Source organism: Castor canadensis, chromosome 15 (genome assembly GCF_047511655.1).
Source record: "Castor canadensis chromosome 15, mCasCan1.hap1v2, whole genome shotgun sequence".
NCBI lineage: Eukaryota > Metazoa > Chordata > Mammalia > Rodentia > Castoridae > Castor > Castor canadensis.
In genome coordinates, this window is record NC_133400.1 from 29,639,022 (window position 1) to 29,660,737 (window position 21,716).

General features: G+C 40.5%; 1 protein-coding gene across 3 annotated transcripts in view; it reads left to right on the forward strand.

Annotated features, from left to right (window-relative positions):
- The first annotated feature begins 15,018 nt into the window (after window positions 1-15,018).
- The window catches only part of LOC109694658 (carboxylesterase 1E), a 34,076-nt gene continuing 27,378 nt past the window's right edge, over window positions 15,019-21,716 (forward strand). Inside the window, exons 1-3 of one of the 3 annotated variants that reach the window (XM_020176743.2) lie at window positions 15,019-15,176; window positions 19,049-19,256; window positions 21,542-21,686. In XM_020176743.2, the coding sequence (XP_020032332.2) occupies window positions 15,029-15,176; window positions 19,049-19,256; window positions 21,542-21,686 (501 nt within the window). In that variant the 5' untranslated portion in view covers window positions 15,019-15,028. The remainder of the gene's footprint in view (window positions 15,177-19,048; window positions 19,257-21,541; window positions 21,687-21,716) is intronic. The other 2 variants (XM_020176744.2, XM_020176746.2) reach the window with 2 other exon arrangements.

Genomic DNA, 21,716 nt, shown 5'->3' on the forward strand with positions numbered 1-21,716 from the left:
AGTTAACAATTATTAGTAATAATTTTATATTTAACCCTGGGACTAAAATTGACTTATAATTGTCATGACAGTATAGTATATTAAATAGGACTGTTTTATTTCTATCATTGACTTTGGCCTTTCATATATCTCATGTTATTTGTTAATATGTTTTGTTTCAGTTTAAAGAACTGGTTTTGGCAATTCATACACATAAGTAGAAGTGATGAATTTCACAAGATTTTATTTTTCTGGGAAAGCCATTATTTCCCTCTCATTTCTGAAAGATAGCTTTCCCCCATGCAGTATTCTCAGTTGGCAGGATTTTTCTTTTTTCATTCAGTGCACTGAATATATCATCTTACTCCTGCTGTGTGGAGTTTATACTAAGAAATCTGATGATAGTCAGAGTGACAAAATGACAAGTCTTTGTATGGAGTGTTTCTTATCTCTTGATGCATGGTGCTGAGTATCAAACCCAGGGCCTTACATATGTGAGACAAGTGTTCGATCTCTGAGCTACGTCCCTAGCCTTTTCATGGTGTAATCTATCCCAAATTAGGAGAGTTTTGAGCCATAATTTCTTGAAATGCTCTTTTCATCATTTTCCTTTTTTCTTTTCCTATTATGCAAATATTTGGTCTCTTGTTGGGTCCCAGTGTCTCTCTGTCTCTTGTTGTTCCTGATTATAATTTCCCAAATGTATGCCCTACTTTTCTATGAAGTCTTGTACTGTGTTTATATGAATTTTCTAAATCTTAATGGTTTTAGATAAAATTTATAAAATGTGTTGAGTAGCATACTGATTAAAATAAGTTCTCTCATCCATAAAAGTTCTCTCCTCTATAGGGGCATCTGAGTTCCTTTCTAAAATGGTTGAATGGCAGAGGCAAGGTTAAATCCTCCTTCCAGCAAGTTCTGCTTGATTCTGAATAAGCTATTTAATAAGTGGATGACAGAGTCACAGAATGATTAGTTCTTCTTAAAGACACTTCTTGATGAACCAAGAGTGTACTGATGCAGACTGATGGGGCTAATTAATAAATCATTCTTTATTTTCATATTGTTAAATAATTTTGTGGATGAAAAGCTAATGATGTGAAGAAATGATTAGATTATATTACAAAATAGCATATATAATGCTATGCCAATTTTATATACATTAAAGGAATATGTGATAAATATTGAAGATGCTTTCTCTGAGTGATAGGATTATAGTGTTATTTTTAAATTTTTCTGCATTTTCAATATTCTTATATTCAATATTCTCCCTATGGGGAAAAGTTTTTAAATTGCTCCATCAGACCGATAAGAGGCCTGTCCTTTCCCTTCTTAAGAGTCACCCTTCTGTGGACATTATGACCAATACAATCTGCTGAGGTCCCCAGTCTGGGGGTCCATGATTTAGTCCTGAAGGAGCAGGGATTACTGGCTCCAATGATCCAATCAACAGGAAAAGTAGCATTTCCTTGAGGGCTTAGACAGGACATCTTTGGTGATGAGAGGAAGACAGAGGAAAGAAGGGAGATCAGGAGGGAAGCAAGTTCATTTTCCCTTGCCCCTTCTCTTTTCTGCTACCACTTTATCACTGTAAGACCTTAACACTTCCTGGGCTAAGCAGGAAGCAGGATGTGTGAGGTGTCTTAAATGTTAAATATGAGTTTTGTTGTTTCCTGAAACACAAGAGAGAATTTTTTATTTGTGCATTTATTTGTATTTAAAAATCCTCATTTTCAGACAAGCAACTTGGATTTCCTTCACTCTTCTCTGAATAGGCTAGAAAAACACTAGAAATGTTCAAAATGGATGCTGAATGGAAGACACCTATTAGGTTATAGATATTCTTGAAATGAATGAGCGCTTGTGTGTTATCAATGAAACATCCAGTGCATTTGCTGTATGTGTCATGTTCATTTATTCTTTCATTTAATAACTACCTGGCTCAAATTCCAGGTCTACTCTATTAGCTTCCAGCCCATGAAAGTCACTGGGATTTCCTCAAACTCTATTTCTCTCCTGTGCTGATAACTAGGGTTTTCCTCCAGAGCTGGAGTCCTTGATACTATACAGGTATGTGTTTGGTAATAAGCTGTGTATGAATCCGTATCTTCTCAGATGCTGGAGCCCCTACTACATGTATGAGTTTCAGTATCACCCAAGCTTCTCATTGGACCTGTGTCCTGAAATGGTGATAGGAGACCACGAGGATGAGCTCTTCTGAGTGTTTGACTCCATTTATAAAAGGTAACGAATGGCTTTCTGCTGGCTGTGAGGTTGGGGTGGAGGGTCAGTGTTTCAATTGTGGTTTGATGGCCTTGCACAAGCTCCTCCTCTCCTGATCTCAGTTTCCTGATTGCCTATAACAAGACTGAGTTACATTGGGCAGTCCCCACCCTTCCTCCTGCTTTAACATGCATGAAGGAGGACATGTATTCCAACAGAGTCACTCTCAGAATCCTGACCTGTGAAGTCAGTAAGACAGGCATGTGTGTGGGTCACCTGCAGAACTTGCTTCAGGGCAAGAATACCAGTGCTTAATTTGCCAGTCACAAGAACACTTTTCAGTGTGAATGAGAGGAAAGTTAGAATTTGTGCTAACTTTGAATTGAGGGTTCTATCTATCTATTGATTATCTATCTATGTAATTGATCAAACTTAGATATTTTCACTTATATTCAATAATATAATACTTAAAGAAAATCTTTCACAAATGAATACCTTAGCTGTCCAATTGCACATGACTCATGCCCCATTTCTGGGCTGTTCATGATGTACTAGTGCCTCTGGACTTCTCCCAGTTACTTGACTGATTAGGACCTTTGCAGTGTTAATATTTTTCAGACTCTATGAAAATGTGGGTGTGTGTAGGAATTTGAGAAAACACCCAAGAGCCAGCAATCCTGCAAGTCAAAGGTAACTCTGGGTTGTGGCATTTCAGTTCTGATGGGGGAGGGGCAGGCAGGTGGGCAAGGAAAACAAAGGCAGCTATCTCATGGATGGGCTGCATGCTCATTGGTGGGTCCTAGATCAGCTGTCCCCACCAGGATCTTCTTTAAATGCAGATTTTGACTCAGTAGGTGTGGAGAAAGGGCCAAGAGTTCAATTCTAACAAGCTCCCAAATGCTGCTGCTGCTGCTGGCTATAAACCACACTCTGTATAACAAATTTTTTTCTTTTTCCCTATAGAGGGTATATCAGAAGAAGAGAGGAACCTCAGCAAGATGGTGATGAAATTCTGGGCAAGCTTTGCTCAGAATGGTTGAGGGATGGTATGACATGATTTCTGCATAGGGATAGCTTCTAAAATTTTACTGACTAAAACCCTGACTCTGTGGCCATACTGTTCTGACAATGAGAGATCTCTAATAATGAACTGGCTGCCCAAGGAGGTAGAGAGCTCTCTGTCTTTGAAGGTACACAGGCATCATGGCAGTCACAAATCAAGGGATTCCTCCAAATCTCAAAGAAGTGTGGAAATCACACAGAAGCTTTGGGGAATTTTAATTTTGATTCTATTTCCAGGAACCCCAATGGGGAGGAATTTCCCCACTGGCTGGAGTATGACCAAAATGAAGGGTATCTGGAGATGGGTGGCGAAGTCAGTCCAGAGAGAATCCATTAAGCTCTGACTGGGAGGTCCAGCCAGCTTTGGAAGCTTGGAGCTGTCAAGATAGGTGTGTTGTTCTATAGAAGCTGTTTGTAGGCAAAAGAGGAATCTTATTGTGGAGGCTGGAGAATTATGTGCTGGGGGTGAGCAGAGGCAAAGGAGGGGAATGTTTGTACCTGTAGTCTCAATTTGTTGAATAAATGTTCTTTTGGAAACCAAATTAGTGTTGTTTCTTGGGCTGGAGGTGAATCCATCCGCCTCAGAGAGAGAGAAGGATGAAGAGAGAGGTATCATCATAGGAAGATAGCTGGCTCTGCAGGGGGAGGATTGGTGAGTGATTACCCTGAAATCTAAAGGAAGACAAATACACTGGTGGACAGTTAGGTTGTGAACATGAGCTTACTTTCCTTCTCCAGGTGTAAGACTTCATCATATATGTTATGAGAATGATTCTGAGAAGTTTACTAATGTGCTGAAAGCCATGTGGAGGCTAGTATGAGGTACAAAATCCCTGGGAACCACAGACCTAAGTTGGTGCTTACCCAACTTGGCCTCTTCTCTGTGGATGTGTGCCAGGTACTCATGAGTAAGATTGGGCACAGGTGGTAAGAGTGGAGAAGGCCTGTCTTCAGTGGTACACACACAAAGCACTACATAGACCCCTTTTCACAAATGATCAAAATCCTACATCCATTGGGGAAAGAGCAGCAATGTTTATCTCCTTCAGGGATGGTGAAGACCTGTTGAGGATGACGAAAAGGAGAGTTTAAAATTCTATACCTCTTAGTAGGGGACAGGAAGATATCCTAGGTCAAGATCATTCAAGATTATTTACAGCTGGAGAAAGGTAGGATCCCCAAGAAATCCCCATTTCCAATAGTCAGGAGCACAGGGTTCCCCTAAGATTGAGACTAGATCATGACTAGAGAAACCACTCTTGGGGGCCACCATGAGTCTAGAGATACCAGTACTAAGTACTGGAAATATGCTGACGGAGGGTGAAAGTGTGGAGAGAGTCTTTTGTAAAGGGCAATAGCATAGTGCAGGCAAAGTATGTGATAAAATAGCCTAAAAGATAGAAAATAATCATTTAAAGTTCAGTTTCTAGTTTATAAAATTACATGCAATTGATACTATAGGGTTTGAAAATATAATGTAATATTCAGAGGTGGATAAACTAAAAACTTTTTTCCCTAACTTCCAAATACAAGAGAAAATGTGCAATACTTGTCTTTCTGCGTCTAGCTTATTTTGCTTAACATGATGACCTCCAGTTCCATCCATTTTCCTGCAAACAACATGATTTCATTTCCCTCTATGGTGGAATAATACTACATTATACCACATTTTATTAATACATTCTTCTGCTGACTGGCACCTAAGCTGACTATTGTGGATAGTGTTGTCATAAATATGGGTATGCAGGCATTTCTGTTTAAGGCTGATTTCATTTCCTTCAGGTATATACCCAGGAAAGATATAACTGGAGAATGTGGTAGTTCTATTTTTACTTGTTTGAGGAACCTTAATACTGTTTATCATAGTGCAGATACTAATTTGCCTTCCTACCAAAAATGTGTAAGTGTTGTATTTTCTATGCATACTCACCTGTATTTATTAATTTTTGTATTTTTTTGCAGTAATTAGGATTAAATTACTAATTACTCATACAGTGCCTCATACATGCCACACAGTGATCTACCATTTAAGCCATGTCTTAGTCCTTTCATCTATATTTTGTTTTTGAGATAGGGTCCCATTAACTTTTGCCCAGGCTGGCCTCAAACTTGCAATCCTCCTGCCTCCACCTCCTGAGTAGCTGGGATTATAGGAGTGTACCACCATGGCTTAAGTTTTGTGTTCTTGATGATAGCCATTTGGATTGAAGTGAGATGAAATGTCAATGTAGTTTAATGTGCATTTTCCTGATGGCTAGAAGTGTTGAGCACTTTAAAATATATTTATTAGATATTTATACTTCTTTTTGAGAACTGTCCAAATCACTGCCCAATTATTGATTGTATTACTAGTTCTTTTGTTTATTTTTGAGTTCTTTGTATATTCTTGAATTAGCCAGATTTTCTGTTGCCTTGACAGATACATGACAGAAACAACTTAAGGGAAGAAATATTTATTTAGGCTCACAGTTTCAGTGATTTCAGTCCATCATGGCAGGGAGGACATAATGGAGAAAAACAGGTCACATCATGGGAACTGGGAAGAAGAGGGAGAATGCCTACACCATGGGCTTTCTCTTGTCCCTCCTTTTATTCCACCCGGAGCTCCAGGTTATGGGCTGGTGTTGCCCCATTCAGGGTGGGCCATTCTTTCTCAATTAATCCTCTCTGGAAATGTCATAAGAGACATAGAGGTGTGCTTTGCTAATCTCCTAGGTACTTATCAATATAATCAAGTTGAAAATCATGATGGAACATCACAAGTCCACCACTTGTCAACCTGACACTCCCCAAAACATCTCCATAAACCATAAAACTCCACCTCTGCACACAAAGGCTCATGTACATCTCATAATACAAAATGCACTCAGCCTAAGAGTTTTAACATAACATAGTTTTAACAGTTCCAATATTGCTTATTGTTTAAAAGTCTAAGCCTAAAACTAACTCTGAGAATCAGGCAAACTCCTAGCCATGAGCATCTGTAAAGTAAAAAACAAGTTGCATACTTTGAAGAAACAATGGCTCAGAGTACACATTTGCATCCCAAAAGGAAGGAATAGGAGCATAGAAAGGAGGGAGGGATGTGACTAAAACTGGATTAACATCCATCAGAGAAAACATTAAATCCTGCTCCATGTCTGGTATCTATGGCCCATGGAGCTGTAATATGAGCTCTGATGGACTTGGGCAGCCCTACTCTTATGGCCTTATTGTTTGCAGCTCAAATGCCCTATTCCTGGTTGGTTCTACTCACAGCATGCAGCATTCCTTGGCAGATGGCAAGTATTCTTGGCATCTTTAACTTCCTGGGGTCGCCATTGCTTGTTTGGATTCATCCTCACAGCTTTACGCATTACCATCTCATGGGCTGCCTACAAGTGTTCTGATCCTGCCATACCTTGCTTAGTCACCCAGGCCTTCTTTTGAAATCTGTGTGGAAGCCTCCTTGACCCCATAGCTCTTACATTATGTATCTTTACAAAACCAGCATCATGACACCAAGGTCACTGAGCATTCTAGCAATAGGAGGGACCACTTGAACTATGGCTGCAGAGGCCTCTGAGTACCTGGATGGCTAAACTGAGGGAAACACCTTCATAGGCAGCTCTGTGGGAGCAAGGCATGCTAGAGCTCTCTTCTCAAAGTGAAGTCTTTCAAATGCATTAAAATCTTTACACTCTTAAGCCTAAGTATAATGAGTGGGGTCTGGTCAATTCTTAAGATGCCGTCAAGCCATCTCTCCTATTGTTCCTTGTAAAGTACTTGGCTTCTCTCTCTCTCTCTCTCTCTCTCTCTCTCCTTTTAGATATAGATATAGATAGCAGTACTTGGGTTTGAACTCAGGATTTTGTGCTTCATAGGCAGGTGCTCTATTGCTTGAGCCACTCTTCCAGTATGGATTCTTTTTAATGGCTCTAATTTCTTCAGCAGCTACACTATTTTGAACTGAAAATTACATGGGCTTTCCTGATCAAACTGAAAAATTTTTAAGTATTTTTTCTCTTGATTCCCACTGCAAACCTGGCTAAAAGCAGTCAGTAATAATCATGTCACTGCCTGAATGCTAGACTGCCTTTAAATTTCCTCCACCAGATTAATTTAAAGGGGTCACCTTTAAATTTAGACCCCTATACAGCCTCAGGACATGGGCAAAACATAGTCAAGATTTTTTTTAATTTAAAAAATTTTTAATTTAATTTAATTTTTTGCCAGAATGCAACACAATGGCCTCTCATCCAGTTACTAATAAAGTTCTTATTCTCATCTATCTGAAGCCTCATGAGCACAGCACACTCCTATTAGCATTCTGGTCTTCTGAGCTCCCAGCATAATCGTCCATCAAGCTCTATTTGCAGGGCTCCTCTAGGCCACATCTCCAAACTTTCCAACATCCTTCCCACCAACCAGTCCCCAAGGCTTCTGGACCACATCATCAACAATAATCACAGTGAGGGCCTGCCTCCTGGTACACATTTTATGTGGTAATCAGACTTTCCATCACTGTGAAAACTATCTGAGAGAAACAGCATAAGGGAAAAAAGATTCATTTCAGTTCATACTTTCAGAAGTTTTGGTCCATCACATCAGGGAGGGCATGATAGAGCAGGGAAATTTACATCAGGGTGGCCAGGAGACAGAAAGAGACAATGCCTGCACTAGCGGACTCTCCTTTTTCCCCTTTTGTTTCATCTTATGGTATGACATTCAGATTAGTCCTCCTTAGTTAGTCCTTTCAGGAAATGTCCTCACAGATACCCCAAAAGGTGTACTTAACTAATCTCCTAGGCCTTCCCAATCCAATCAAGTGGACAATCAAGATTAAACATCACAATTCTAGATATTAGTTCCCCGTCACATGTATGACTGACAAAGATGCCCCCCCAATTTGTAGGCTGTCTCTTCACCATGATGACTATTCCTTTGCTGTGTAGAGGCTTTTAAATTTGATGTAATCCCATATGTCAGTTCTTACTTTTATTTCTTGAGGTATTGTAGTCCCATTAGGAAAGCTTTGTCTGTGCCAATATCTTGAAGTATTTCCCCTATGTTTTCCTCTAGTAGTCTCAAAGTTTTGGGTCTTACATTAAGGTCTTTCCCCACATTTTGAGATGATTTTTGCACAATGTGAGAGACAGGAATCTAGTTTCAATTGTCTGCATATGGATATACAGTTTCCTCCAGCACTATTTGTTAAAGAGGTTGTCATTTTTCCAACATGTTTTTGGCACATTTTTTTTTTGAGAAACAGTTGGCTGTAAATGTGTGAGCTTATTTCTGGGTCCTCTATTCTGTTGGTAGTTGTGTCTGTTTTTATGCCAATACTATGATACCTTTGTTACTATGGCTCTGTAATATGTTTTTGAAATAAGGTATTGGAATGTCTCTCCCATTCCTTTTTTTTTTCAGTACTAGGGTTTGGTGCCTTGAGTTTGAGTTTGTGGTGCAAGTGCTCTATCACTCGAGCCACACTCTCAGCTCATTTTGCTTTAGTTATTTTTCAGATAGGGACTGCTCCTGGATCATGATCCTCCTACCTGTGTCTTCTACATAACTGGGATTACGGCTGTGTACCAGCACACACATCTTATTTTGTGAGATGGGGGTTTGGTTATCTTTTCCCCTGGGCTGGCCTGGAACTGTGATCCTCCATATCTTTGCCTCCAAGTAGCTGGAATTGCAGGCATGAGCCACTGCCCCTAACAAATATTGCTCTTTATGCTTGAGATTGCTTTGATTTTTTAGGGCCTCTTGTGCTTCCCTATGAATTTAAGGATTTTTTTTCTAGCTCTGTGAGGAATGTCATTGGTATTTTAACAGGATTCAGTAAACCTGTAGATCATTTTTGGTAGTATGGTAACTTTAACAATATTAATTCTCCCTATCCATGAACATGGAGGTCTTTAGTGATCCTTCTCAGTTTGTTTCTTCAGTATTTAATGATTGTCATTGTAGAGGTCTTTTACCTCCTTAGTTTGGTTTATTCTTATGTATTTTATTTATTTTCTTCAGGCTATTGTGAATGGAATGGTTTTCCTGATTTCATTCTCAGCAAATTCATTGTCGGTTTACAGGAAAACTGCTTATTATTGGATGCAGATTTTTATATTCTGAAGATTTTTCAAAAGAAATTTGCATAATAAGCCAACAGCAGAGGCATAATAGAATCACAAAAAAAAATCTTCAATTATAAAGCAAGCAGAGAAACAGGAAAAAAGGAATAAAACACAGGAATGAAAAGAAAGATGCTGCTAAGGTGGCCAAATTTAATCTAACCATATTAATAATTCCATTTAAATCCATCAATTAAAGAGATTGTGAGATTGGCTCCAAAAGAAAGACCCAACTAAATGCTGTATAATGAAGATTCAGACTCTACTTTTTTGGGTCTGGTATATATATATATATATATATATATATATATATATAAAATATCTGGTATATATATGTTTTATTTTGTAGGACTGCACTTTTCTTTTCAGGAATCAGAACTCAAGTCTTCTCGCTTGCAAAGCAGGCCCTCTACTGTTTGAGTGACACTTCCAGTCCATTTGTACCTTTTATGTTTTGCTAAGAAAGTACAGTATAATTTTCACAAGCTGAGTGAAGGGCTGTGTGCCAGGTTTCAAAGGTCAAGCAAAGGCAGGATGTTGTGTGAGTGTGTGTGTGTGTGTGAGTATGTGAGTGTGTGTGTGTGAGTGTGTGTGTGAGTGTGTGAGAGTGTGTGAGTGTGTGAGAGTGTGTGTGAATGTGTGAGTGTGTGGGTGTGAGTGTGAGTGAGTGTGTGAGAGTGTGTGTGTGTGTGTGTGTGTGTGAGAGTGTGTGTGTGTGTATTGTGCTAAGTAACCAGAAACACCCTTGTTGTCTAATCTGGAGGCCCACTCAGATCATCTCATGTGCACAGAAATAGGGAGGCTTTTGATTGGAGTGCTCTTTAAAACTCACATTTCCTTCCTGGATAAAAGCAAGGGAGGAGCCCAGCCCAAGTCTGTCTATAAGAGCAGATCATCGCTGGGATTGATTCTAATTATGTCCCAAAGTCCTCATCCTCAGGATAGGGTTTCACAGCTTGTCACAGTGACTGGCATGAGTGCTAATGAGTATTCCTTTTTAAACCTGAGTTTTCAGAAGTTTCATTTCAGCCTAAACTTGTGGTCTTGGGCAGAAACCATGAGTTTCTCTGTGATTGTCATGTGCTTTATGGGCGCTGGTTGCTCAATCCTTCTTTATATCAACATTGGTCTGATCTGGACAGGGGCAGCTTGCTAAGTGACCTTGGGAAAGAGAACACATCTTGGGTTCCTGCCTCCTTCCCTGGTTTTTCCTCACTCTTTACCCTTCCGCTACTTATCTTGGGCCAATGAAATAATTAACAATGCAATTCTGTACAAATCAATGCATTTTGTTTCATAATAAAGCTTCCAGTTAGAACATCTTCCTGGTGTAATAAGTAAGTGAAGGGGCTGCCAATCACTATGCAGTGGAGGTCAAAAGCCCAAGTTCTGGTCCTGACTTTCAGATTGAGTTGATTTGTAAAGTTTGGTACCCTGTTACTCAGGACCGGGGCTAAGTTTCCTCTTGGTAAGAAGAAAAGCATTGGATTGGCTTTCTACACTAGTCTACTTAGGCTGCCATAGCAATGTATCATAGAATGGGTGGGCTACATGACAGAAATTTATTTTTCTCATGTTTCTTGAGGCTGGAAGTCCAAGATCAAGGTGACAGCAGGGTTGATTTTCTTTCAGACCTTCTTCCTTGGCTTCCCCCTTTCTTGCCTCTGCACATGGTAGGCCATCTAAGGACACAGGTTCTTTGTGTTTCTCATTCCTCTTATGAGGATACCAATTTTATTGGATTGGGGTTTACCATATCTTATAACCTCTTTTAAATGTCCTGATTTCCATAAAAATCACATTATGAGAAATTATGGGTTAAGGTTTTGACATATTAATTCTAGTGAATGCACAATTCAACTCATAAGAAGATATGTAGGTGATTTGACTGAAGAGATTTTGTCTTATTTTGTCCTACTTTGGGTTGCCCCAAAAGCAGGCTTGATGTAAGGACTTGAGTGCAAGTTGTTTATTTTGGGAGATGCAGAGAAAAGTAGTGGGAATAAAAATGAGAGGTAGAGAAGGGAAAGCAGACAGTTATGGTTAATTATGCATTCAGTTATGAGTATGGCCAGCAGAGCTTAACACTAGGGAAAAAAATCTGTTTCAAAGTTTTTCCACCAAAGAGGTGAGGGAAGTGAGATATTTATACACTGACTCTAGTTAGTCACTGACTGAGAACTACTCCAGGAAATGGGAGGATTGTGAATCCCTTGGAATTCTGATCAGCAATGCAGAAAATGGCTTTGCTCTACTTCAGGAAATCTCTAAGGGGAGAAGAAGCTTCTGGCAATTGGAAGTCATCTAAAAGTGAGGCAGGCTAACATAGGAAAAGTTTGGGACTCTTAGAACATATATGACTTAATGTTTCATTTCAGGTTGGATATTCTTCTCTATCTCTGAGACTTCTTTTCAATTGCAAATGTTTGTAAGTTATTCCCACCCTGGCCTAGGGACAACTGAAACTACCCCCACCTCAGCCCAAGGACCACTAATGCTCCTCCCAACTCACTGATTGTTGGTGGTTGGAAATCACCAAGTTCTTCCCTTCCCATAGGTTTTAAAAGCACCTGGAAAGAGGAAGAAGCTCCCTATGCTTCCACTTCATACCTGACCCTTCATGGCATTTTGTAACTTTTTTCCTTCACCTTTAATAAACTTTATTATCATCCTCCCTACATCTCCATATCCTCCTTGGATGTATCCATGTGGGTTATAAAAATATGGATTTTGTGTTTATTACCAATGATAGCAAAATAAGATCATATGGCCCCAGGAGAATGGCAGCCACTGATAGCATCTGCTATACTGTTTTGGTTCCAAACTCTATGAAAGAGATGGTATGAGTGTTTGCACACTAATCAGGCAAGGGACCAGAGATCAAGTTAACAAAGGCCTCTTACTGACTGAATTATTTCAATGCCTGTATTTGTCAGGGATCATACCCAAAAATAAGTCCTAGCTCAAATATAATAGAAATTTATTTCTTGCTCACATGAATTTAAAAACACTGTTGTAGATCACAGAGCAGCTGCTATCTGGTTACAAGACAGGGACTCTGGCTCTTACCGTCTTATAACTTTTCTGTCCCTTAAGGTCTCAGAGCCTTTGCCTCCCTCCAACTGGATGTAGAGAAAGAACCAGTGTTGAGAAAGCACAGCTGCTTCCTCACAGTTGGCCTGGAAACAACCCATCTCATGTTGTTCCTACTCCATTGGCAACAGCTAATCTTAGGACTCCAGTTAAATGCCAAGGGGATTAGACCATGTGATTTCTAACTGGGCACTGTCTTCCTGGCAAGAAGTCACCAGTGGTGGGATGGAAAACAGGCAGTCAGAGTGGTCAAGCTGTGCCTCTGTCACCCAGCCATGCACTCTCCCAGGAACCCCAGGGCTCCCATTCCCAATCACCTTCCCCCTCTGAATAGCTCCACATAGCAGCCAGTGTCCATCCTTCTGGAGATCCTGGAGGGTCTAGGAGAGGTCAGTAGAAATGCTTGGGTGGGCACTTTGATGGGGCAGAGATAGAGGAAATCCCTGAAGAGAGAGGATTTAGGAGATCGCCCTCAAGTTAATCAAGTGTGCACTTACTACACCCACAAAGTTGGTTTGTCAAAAACATTTCAACTGAAGTGTATGGGCTGTATGGTTGCACAGGTTTTGCCTGCTACTCAGATTTTCTTCTTATGTAATGTATCAGCCTTGGCCAGGGCATCTACCACACTGACACACCAGTATGCATTACAACTTTATTCTGAGCACTGATACCATGTGCACAAAACACTGAGCACAGGGTTTAACACACAGTAAGCCCTTGAGAAATATTTGGCAAATGAATGTATGTGTGGAAATGGTAGATAATGCAAATAAATAAAAATGCAATTTTAAGGTCAGGACATGACTGTTGTAATACTAATTACATATAAACCTTCTAGAATTTTTCCTGTTCCAATGAAGATATAAATACTTATATTATTAAGTTGGATCATATTATGTATAACTACTTAAAATCTTTATTTTTAAGCTATATTTCATACAATTATACCTTTTTAAGTGTACAATTCTTTGGTTTTAGTATATTAAAAAGATGTATAGACATGTTTTTTATATCCTAAAAACAACATGACTATCTAATTCCAGAGCATTTTTATCACTCCATAAAAAATTTCATTACTCATTTCCCCATATTCTCCTTTCCCTTGACCTTAGTGACGACTAATCTATTTTTGTCTCTATGGCATTGCCTATTCTGGAAATTTTATATAAATATAATCACACAACCTGTGGCCTTTTTGCTTGGCTTCTCTCATTTATCATGTTTTCAAGTATCATCTACAGATGGAATATTGTTCTTATGGTTCATAGTACTCCATAGTGTGGATACACAACCTTTTATTTATTCCTTCATTAGTTGATAGACATTATGTTTCCACTTTTGCTGTTATGAATAATATTGCTATTTTTGGACAAGTGTTTGTATGGCCCATGTTTGCATTTCACCTGGGAATATTCCTAGGCCCAGGATTGCTGGGCTATCTGGGAACTCTATGTTTAACTTTTAGAGAAACTGTCAAACTGTCTCCAAAAGCAGCCATAACAGTTTTATAACATGTATTTTCCCTGTTCACAATAGATGGTGTCTGTATTGTCAGTCAGTACATCGAGATGCCCATCACTGCATTGAGTGACTATGCAATACTTGCTTAGGCAGTTGTCCCAGAGTGTATTTAAATAATTCCCTACTGTAAGACATTTAATGATCCTATGAAGGAAAATCTTAGCATCTTCCTTGTGTCCCCAACAGTTTGCAAATCACAGTTTCCCAGGTGCATCCAGTGCACCGTATCTCCCTAATTTGGTGCTTTCACAAGCATTGCAACCCCCTCCTTTCTGTCTTGTTTCTTGCATGGAGACCTCCTTGTGAAGAAGGCCACATGTTGAATTCATCTTTGTATTCATAGCACCTAGCAAGGGCCAGACATTTTGATAAGCATTTAAAAATGAATGAAAAAATAAATGGATGCCTGGATGGATAGATGGATGGATGGATAAATGATTACAGTCAGGAGAGATGGAGTTCATTTGTTGTCAGAGTATTCTGTCTCCAATTCTTGCTCTGAAAGGTAGCCAGTCCCTGACAGAAGGCTAGGCCACTTGGCATGAATACCACAATGCTAATTTTGGTACTAGGAAGGAGAAAAGGATGAAATTTAAGATTGCTTTCAAATGAGAGAGCCAGAAACTCTACCAAATACCAACCCAGGAAAGCTAAGACATTTGCCTAATCACGCAGCTGAGCAATTTGGAGATGTGAGTTGCTCTAAAATTTTCCAGCAAGTAGTAATGACCCCGGACCAGTGTTTTGCCCCATCTAAAGATGTCTGCTTATTCTGCCTTCCTTTGGTAAGCTCACACTGCACAGATGTTAGCGACTTACAGGGAGAAACCTGTAAGAAGGTGTTGGACCAGTTTGTGGCCATCTGCAATCCAAGAGTAGAGTCCAGGCTATTCAGATAAAAGAAGACAACTGTTCACATAAAACAGGGTAAACTCTGGATGGGCATGGCTTGGCTATCGCATGAGAAAGCTACTGGAAGAGAGGGAGGTTTTCTTTCATTTTAGATTATGCAATAGGCTGGGTGGGTGTGATTCATGGGCAGGTCTCAGGCACTAGGGCGGGACCAGTGCATGTCCTCTTTTGCAACCAGACTAGAGACCTCACTGGTCCCAAGCTTCTGTCTTTCTACGATGTGGTTCTGTGCTCTCATCCTGGTGTCTCTCACTGCTTGCACAGCTTGGGGTGAGTCCTTCTGAAATACAAATATCAGGGGGCACATTTTGAAATACTTGTCCTGGGTGGAGGTGGGTGGAGTTGTGTACAGGGCAAAGCCATGACAGGTCCAGATCTGTTGTGGTGCTAACTCTCTAAACTTGGATTTAAAGTAGCCCAGCCAAGACAGCTCCGGGAGTAGACATGACAAGACTGGGGGGAGAATAACCATCCTAGACCCAGCAGCATATAACAGCCAGGGGAGGGCAACGAGCTAACTACAAAGCTCACACGTGAACAATTAAGAGCGCTTTTCTCCTTGATTATTAGTACAGATCTTACCAGATCATAGAAACCAGCCTCTCAGAATATTAACAACAACTCAGGAGCCACAGTGTGGTTCTAAATCCCAGCTCAGCACTTCCAAGCTGTATATCCTCAGACAAAATACTTCACGTTGCTATGCCTTGGTTAACTCATCTCTAAAATAGGAATTGCAATCAAACCTACTTCACTGAGCTATAACGAGGATGAAATGGATTGTTTCTAAAGTGCTGGTTTACAGGAGGTGTGAGAAATGGGTGGGTAAATAAATTGGGTTGATTTAAAATGCAAGTTATTAATAGAAAATTTGAGTTATGATCAGGCTAGCAAAATATGGAGTGGTTGGCTGCTGAAAAGATAATTTGTTATTCATGGTTCTGAGTGAATCAACACTGGGGTGTGGTATAGAAGCACCAGGATCAGTCAGGAAGCTCAGCAGCAGGCGGGGAGGGGGGGAGGCCCTGTGAACTAGGGCCTCAATTTGGGGTTTCTTCTGGAGGATGAGGGGAAATAGTAAGCAGGTGTAGGATTGGTTCAAATAATTTCAAAGGGCTTTTACAAGACTGGGTAGTGCTCTGGTGTCTGCACCTAGGTGATTAAGGCAGATGAATATTGGCCCAAAGTATGGATAAAAGATGTGAATTCTGGATTTGTTAGACTACTGAGAGTTACAGTTCACCCAAGACCTCACATGTCAAAGCATCAGATGCAGAAATTAAGCTCTTGTTAAACAGGGCTATAGCATTAGATCTCAATGTGTGTGTGTGTGTGTGTGTGTGTGTATCTGTGCCAGATATAAATATCTGTACCATTAAATTACCTGAGAAATTGAGACTGAGAGGGACATGTACTCTATGAAGGTCACCTGGAAAGTTATTCTCTGGTCTATGAAACCTTAATCCAGAGCCAGTGCTCAGCCATCAGTGCCTTAATAGGTCAGCTTCCTTCTGGATTTTGTTTTCTCTCAGGAGTGTGACACTGTGAGAGGCCTGGAACTGAGTATGAGGCAAAGTAAGAAAGTACACAAAATTGGAGTGGAACATTGCTTTACTCTTGGTTACCCCTGCAATGCCACTCAATTTCCATCTTTAGCAGTCTATACAGGTTGCTACAAATCCTGTCTGCTCATCTGTTAAGTGGGCATCTTAACACTACATAGCAAGGCTTATTGGAGTACTAATTTGAAGGAATTAGAATTCATATCTGGCACAGAGCAAGTGCTCACTATGTGCATGTTGCATGAAATGTAAGTGCTAACTACTGCTGGAAGCATTTTTGTTTATGCCTCCCACTATATATAACCACCCTTTTTAACCTGAGAAATCTGGCTTCTACCCACTTCATCTAGGTAGAATGTTATCCCTGAGCTAATAAAGGGCACACCTCATGATTTCTTGTCACACTTTGCCCTTTTACTCTGATAAAGCAATTAACTCTACTGCCAGCTCTTCCTCCTGTTCTCTCTGGGCTTCCATGGTGCTGTGTCCTTCTCCTGCCACTACTCTGGCGAGTGTTCTCAGTCTCAACTGTTTTTGCCCCTGTGTTTTATTCTCAGCTCTTTCTCTTTTTTCATACTGGTGCCTGCATTGAAGTCATATTGAACCATGATATGCACACGAACATTGAGGTTGTTGCCTGTACTTACGCTCTCACCAACCTCCTTCCATTTTGGGGCACCCTGTACTCTTCTATCTTCTTGCCAGAACATCTTACTGTTTTCCCAACTGCACCTCACTAACAAGGAGCCAGCATCACACAGCTTCTTAACTCTTCTTCTTTCTGGTCAAGGACCAGATCATCCTTCAAGATTCCTCATACCAATCTCCACATTTTTTCTACTAATTATAAAAAGTGGTCTACATCCAGTACCTAAAACTTGAAATTCACAAAGAAAAAAAAAAAGGAGCAATGTGCAATGTCATCATCCATGGGCACCCTAATGTATAAATTTACAAGGAAATTCATCTCAGTGATTTGGTAAAAATTAGTAACAAGAACAACTAAAAGAAGCCAGCATGGGATTTGTTCATAAAACATGAGACCCAGTATGGGTTTGTAATCTGGCTTTCTATACAGTTTCCAGTGTTATTAATGATTCTTTTCTACACAAACCTGTTCATAGAATTATTATAGGTTATATTCTGGTAATTTAATAACCTCAAAGTGAAAATATCATTAGTGAAAAATGCTGCTGAGTCAAAACATAATTTGAGCATCATAGGACAATGTCTGTCTGAAGCTCATCTTTGTGTTATTTGTAATCATTTGCAATGACAACAGCAAAAAATGACCTAATTGTCCACACTTACATACAGTATGTGACAGAGATATTGTATGTAAACTTGTTTCCTTAAAGAGTTTCCAATTTTATTGACTAGACTTCTATTACACCAAATCTGGAATTGTTTTATCTTTTCTTGCCATACACCGTGAAAGAGACATTGACATATTGCCTGCATCCAAAGCGGGAAAATTGGAAGGTTAAGAGGACAGAAATCATGTCTTGTGAAGGATGCTCTGACAAATTGAGGCTACTTAGGCCTGAGAATGGAAGACATCAGATGTTGCCATACCCAAGTGTGAAAATCCATCCACCTCAGGAAGGAGGGTCAGGTTGGCTCATTCTGGTCCACAGCAGGTAGAAACAGGACAGGTAAGGATGCTGCAGATAAATGAGGAACAAGTGTCTGCTACACGAATGCAACCAATGTGACAAACAGGAACCTAACATCCAGTATCTCTTCACTCTTGGTGACCGAGCTCAGAAACAGCAGAAGAACATTCTAAAAACTTATTATATCTATTACCCAATAACTGTTCCTGCTGCTTATTTGTCTACTAAGTAAAACACAATCTCTTAAACTGGTATTTGAGGCCTCCCTGAAATGCACATGTTCATGCAGGATTATCATCTACACCCCAGCTGGTGGGATTCATAGGCCACTTATCCTTCTCATTTCAGACCCTATGTTTTGCTGATTCTGAGCCTCTGAATTTTCTCTCATTCCTGCTTCACCTCCATCGTATCCTGGTTCCATCTTCTCTTATTCAGCCCTCCCCCTGCTCAATTCCCACCTCCTCTGGTGACAGCATTCAGAAGGCCTCAACCCCTTCTCTGACACTTGTAGCACCTTGCTGGTACCTCTCCCAGGTCACAACCTCTTTCTTCTCAGCATGAGGTCAAGTGTGTCTGTGGCTCCTCCCTATGATGTCAACCCTCCTGAAAATATGCTCATCCTCTCTTCCTGAATGCCGTTCCGCACCAGGAGCTTCATGGGTAAATGTTCCAGAGGTTTCTAGGAAGGATACCATGTGTCTTGCTCATTTTCAGCACCTCACCTTTTTTGCAGTGACACTTGGATGGATGTTGCTCTATCTCCAATTCAATTTAGTCCTTCCAACAGACCTGTGAATTAAGAAGAATGGTTCTTCTTAGCTTTATTTACAGGAGAAAAACTGAAGCCTAGAAGGTTGAGGTGACTTACTCAAGGTCACATGCCTAGAAATTGGAAAATCCACCTGGAAGCCAGATGTAACCTTTCCTCTGTGATGTAACCTCATTTCTTCTCCATGTCCAGCAGGTCACCCATTCTCACCACCTGTGGTGGACACTGCACATGGCAGAGTCCTAGGGAAGTATGTGAGCTTACAAGGATTTGCACAGCCTGTGGCTGTTTTCCTGGGAGTCCCTTTTGCCAAGCCCCCTCTTGGATCCCTGAGGTTTTCTCCACCACAACCTGCAGAACCATGGAGTTATGTGAAGAACACCACCTCTTATCCTCCTATGTAAGTCCGTGCAGTTCAACTTGACCTCTTTCAGATGGGGTGTTCCTCTCAGAATAATGCAGGAAGGAGTTAAGGCAACCCTCTGATTGGATATATTTTGTTTTAGAATTCCAAAGAGTATTTTAGAACTTTGAAACCTTCCAGAACTGACATAGATTTGTAGAGCCCTTTATTCAGCAGAGTTATGTGGGCACCTGTTGTGGATCCAGCATGTTCTAGGTTCTGAGAATCCAATAGTGAACCAAACTAAGGTTTTCACCTTCATGCAGCTGCTATTCTAGAGAGGGAGAGAGATAATAAGAAAAGCATATAAACCAATTCATGACTTATATGTCAGAATATATTAAGTGCTTTGGAAATTAGCAGCTGCTCATGTGAAGGAAATAAGAAGTATGATATTATCTGTTCTAATCTGTCTTGAACCTTGGGATAGCTGGAGAGAGAGGTGGGTGAGGATGTGTGTAGGTGAGAAGTATAATAGGGAATTGACTTTACAAGTTCTCCCTCCCAAGTGTGTCTAGCTACCTAGATACAAGCCAGTGTGTCTCAGTCACCTAGGCCCCCTAGGGCCAAAAGTCCAAAAATTTCACAAGGCCTCACCTCTATCTCCAGGTGAGGAAAATTCAGATACTATACAATGCAGGTACCCAGAGAACATTGCTGTTAACGTTTGAGATCATGCTTGCCAGGATTTTCTCTGCTACATACATTCTTCCTTAAAATGGATCATAAATACAGATCTTTTGGATGACTGCTTGGAACATTAATAAGTATAACATCAACATTAATCCATGACATTAAATAGAACATCCCAATGTTTAATAGCTCCATTAAATTAGGTTTGAACTGTCATTTACCCAATCTCTTATTAGAGTTATTAATTCTTTTACGTCCTTGACATTGTAACTAACACTATCATGAACATGTTGTAACTAAGTCATTACACACATTTGTGACTATTTTAGAATGAGTTCCATAACATGACATTTATGAACCAGAAAGTGTTTACCTATGGTTAAATTTCCCTCTAGAAATATTACATCTATGTAATTCCTTCCGTGGACACATGAAAAACTCCATTGAGCAGATTCTTGTCAATGCTTAACAATAATAAGTGTGATTTTGGTCTTCCTTTTGCTGTAAGTACTAGTGATGTTGAAGGTTTTCCCATTTTTGATATTTGAATTAACACTTTTATGAATGCTATATCCCTGGGTCTGGGTGATCTTGGAAAAACTCCCAGGATGGAAACATGATGTCATCTTTTGCTGGATCTGCTTCTGTCACTTGATAGCTATGTCATCAGCTCCTGAGCACCTCAGTTTCCTCTTCTATCTGCTGGGGGCAGTGATGCCTGCCCTCTGGGTCCATCAAGATCTGGAAATGTTCTTTAAAATTTATTTGCAAACAGAAGCATTACATAGCATGGGTCTTCCAGGCTTTGTAAGCATGGAAGTCTCTATGCCTCAGTTTTCTCACCTGTAAAATGGGGATAAAAAGTAGAATCCTTGCTTGGACTGATCTGAGGCTTAAATCAGTACATACAGAGAATGTAAATCACTTCCTGTCACACTGGGAGAACTCAGTAAATATTACCAATTCTAGTCTATGTTGGACTTTTGAGATCTCTTATTAAGACAACTAACAGGGATTACTAGGCTATGTGGATTATAGATCTTAGCAGGCCAGGGCTGCAAGACCCACAGAAAATGAACTCACCTCACTTGCACCTGAAAGATTGGGGTTCAGATGTAAAGGAATTCATCCCAGGTCCTTAGCAAATCAGTAGCTAAGGCAGGAGTAGAATACAATTCTCCTGAGGTTGTTCACAGAGATGCCACCATGACCTTCAGAGGCTGACTATCTGCATTGGGAGACGTCCTGGTTGACAGCAATCTCCCAAGCACTAGACCATGTTCCTGGTAGAGCAGCAAGGTCAACCTCCAGCCCACTGTGCACAGGCAGGGAGGTCAGGGCATGTCCTGAGAGCACTGGGAATGACATTTCCCAGGGCAGGTCAACATTTGAGTACTTCTTCTTCTTGACCTGGGGCATCTGGAAGGTTCTAGGAAGGGAAGAGATGCCAGGTCCTCACTCTGACAGTCTGGGAGAATCCAGACACTTCTCAGTGTTCTCACCAGGACCCCCCAGCCTTTGTAACCCATTGTATGTTTTTAAGTCTGGTGATGGTAGCTCCATATAGAGGACTGAGCCTCCCAGTGGCCTCTGTTGACACTTCCAGCTTCCATTTGGTGGAGCCTTAGGAGTCTTTTCTGCCTTTCCAGGTGCTCCCAAGATACAGTGGCAGGGCAGATGGTCAATGACCTTCTAACCAACAGAAAGGAGAAAATTGCTCTCACATTTTCTGAAGACTGCCTCTACCTAAATATTTACACTCCTGCTGATTTGATGAAGAACAGCAGGCTTCCAGTAAGTCTCCTGGTGAAGGATCTCCTGGTG